We start from the raw sequence: 2,155 nt of genomic DNA on the forward strand, positions 1-2,155 counted from the left end.
TTTACGTGGAGACACATTCTACCCCGATCCAAATTACAGGTGTTATGAGGGAAGATGTGAACGCGCTAAATATCTTCATGTTTCTACCACGGATCATGTTTCTACCATGGAAATAATGCAGTAAGTGCAACAATGTAATCCACTTTACAGTAGTAAATTCTACCCAACAATTTTGTCCTGTATATGTAAAAGAAAATATAATGCAAATAATTTATATTAATTTCTCATGTAGAACGCTGAAAGAAGATCTTCAAATAACTGAAAACAAAAAGCAGGAAGTCGACGCAACATATAACGTTATATTTGAAATAATAATTCGCATTACTTCCGAAATGAATAACGTAATCAAGACGGTCCACAAGCTAAGGTCTACACAAAGTGAATGTACTAATTCGATTAATGAACTGAAAGATGAAATTGATTTGCATGATGCCAGTTGTATTAATGTTTTCGTGAGTAATCAGGATTGTCTTTTGAAGTATTATTCTTTAGAATAAAATAGCTACATATTATTTAATTTATTATTTACAGCGTAACGAAGCCGCGGATTTAGAAAAGAAAATAGCGCAGGAAAGTGGCTTGGAAAAGGCTTTAGATGAAAACGTGCAGCAGCTTCAGGAGACCGTTGAATCTCTCGACGCGGAAGCTAAGCGATGCGGGGATTTGAGGCACAATTTACACACACTGATTGATTCTCTTAAAGTATGTTTATATTGTCAGTTGAATGCTTAATCTTTATTAATAATTAATATTTATAAGAATAATAAATAATATTTTATGTAAAACTTTGCGCAGGATCAATTAAGAGAATTGACACGGGAGAAGGAAAGGCATCGGCACGAGTTTCAGCATGCTACTCGAAAATTACAAGAAATTCGTCAAACCATACAGTGCGCAACGGGGGAATTCGAAATACAAGAGACAGCGGTAAAGAAAGTGGTTTCCAACGCCACTGAAAAGTGTCCTAGGATAAACACTACCAGGTTAACATTATAAAATGATGTAACATAATGTATAACCAAAATTATTCATTTTTTTATTTCAAACACGTCTAAACTCTTAATTTTTATTTATGTTTTATTTGTATATCTTATGTTGCTTCAATATCTCGTCTTTTACAGATTGGCAAACCAAATCAAAACTTTACTAACTGAGTTAGGAGATAAGATTCGCGAGATAGAAAACCAGTTTGGCTGTTTGGATGAATTACGGCGACAACTGAAAGAAAAGGAAGAAAAGTATGGAGTAAACATTGAATTTGCAGCTCAATTGAAACAAAGTTGCGAAGTAAGTAAATTATCTATGTTATTTTCATGGACTGTTTGTTATTTTACTCGAGGAAATATTTTACAATACATTCATATACTTTGTAGAAACACATTGAACGAGTGGAGCATCGGCAGAATATGTTCCTCCAACTAAGGGATTTGTATAGTGTCTGTGTGCAGAAAGCTTTCACCAATGTGCTTTCTTTAACACAATATAAGGTAACAACAAAAAATACTTTTTTAAATCATATTTTATTAATTATTATTCACAAATGTTTTTTTTTACTAGGGCACTGTGGTGATCGATCATACAAATAAACTGCTTGACTTACATGTGAGTGTACGGAATGATGAAGAGTCGAGCAAGGACACGAAATCGTTTTCGAGAGACGAACGATCTTACTCGACCGTCGCATTCATCTTGGCTCTCTGGGGTTGCACTCGGCTGCCCTTCTACTTTCTCGGTGAATTCGATGTATTCATAGTAAGCCGTTATTATAATTCTTGGTCTATATTTCTGAAATTTGTCTTAAGAAATAAAGAAATAACGCCTTGCGTGCTTATTTGTAGGACAAAGTAAACAGGCGAGTTATAACGGATATTCTGTTGGATTACGCTAAATTGCATCCACAGAGTCAGTTCGCTTTCTTCACGCCTCTAGACACACTTTTCTAGACCTCGCACATTCTTGCGGAGGATTGTTTGACAATTCATCAGTAAGTTGAAGTTTTTATCAAAAAAATATAATTAATTTTGTCTATTTTGTATAATGAATAGATTTTTTAATATCAAAATTCGTAATATTGTATAATTTAACAATTTCAGAATCATTACAATGTTTTGAATACACATGTTTTTTCTTTTTTAGATTACAACCACCGGAGAGA

At 33.6% G+C, this 2,155-nt stretch overlaps 1 protein-coding gene across 1 annotated transcript; it reads left to right on the forward strand.

The window, feature by feature from the left end:
• Positions 1-7: 7 nt before the first annotated feature.
• Positions 8-2,155, forward strand: LOC112454981 (structural maintenance of chromosomes protein 6-like). The gene is made up of 9 exons (XM_025016644.1): positions 8-120; positions 233-452; positions 532-702; positions 796-983; positions 1,122-1,287; positions 1,374-1,487; positions 1,558-1,752; positions 1,839-1,984; positions 2,137-2,155. Exons 1-8 carry the CDS (start codon positions 107-109, stop codon positions 1,941-1,943), a joined length of 1,173 nt encoding a protein of 390 aa, XP_024872412.1. The 5' UTR covers positions 8-106; the 3' UTR covers positions 1,944-1,984; positions 2,137-2,155.

Source organism: Temnothorax curvispinosus, unplaced genomic scaffold, assembly GCF_003070985.1.
Source record: "Temnothorax curvispinosus isolate PA1 unplaced genomic scaffold, ASM307098v1 QBEX01005615.1, whole genome shotgun sequence".
Classification (NCBI taxonomy): Eukaryota; Metazoa; Arthropoda; class Insecta; order Hymenoptera; family Formicidae; genus Temnothorax; species Temnothorax curvispinosus.

Excerpts from the sequence above, each read along its gene's own strand:
- LOC112454981 (XM_025016644.1), top strand. Across the intron at positions 453-531 it reads CCAGTTGTATTAATGTTTTC|CGTAACGAAGCCGCGGATTT; the intron begins GTGAGTAATCAG and ends TATTATTTACAG. Across the intron at positions 703-795 it reads CACTGATTGATTCTCTTAAA|GATCAATTAAGAGAATTGAC; the intron begins GTATGTTTATAT and ends AACTTTGCGCAG.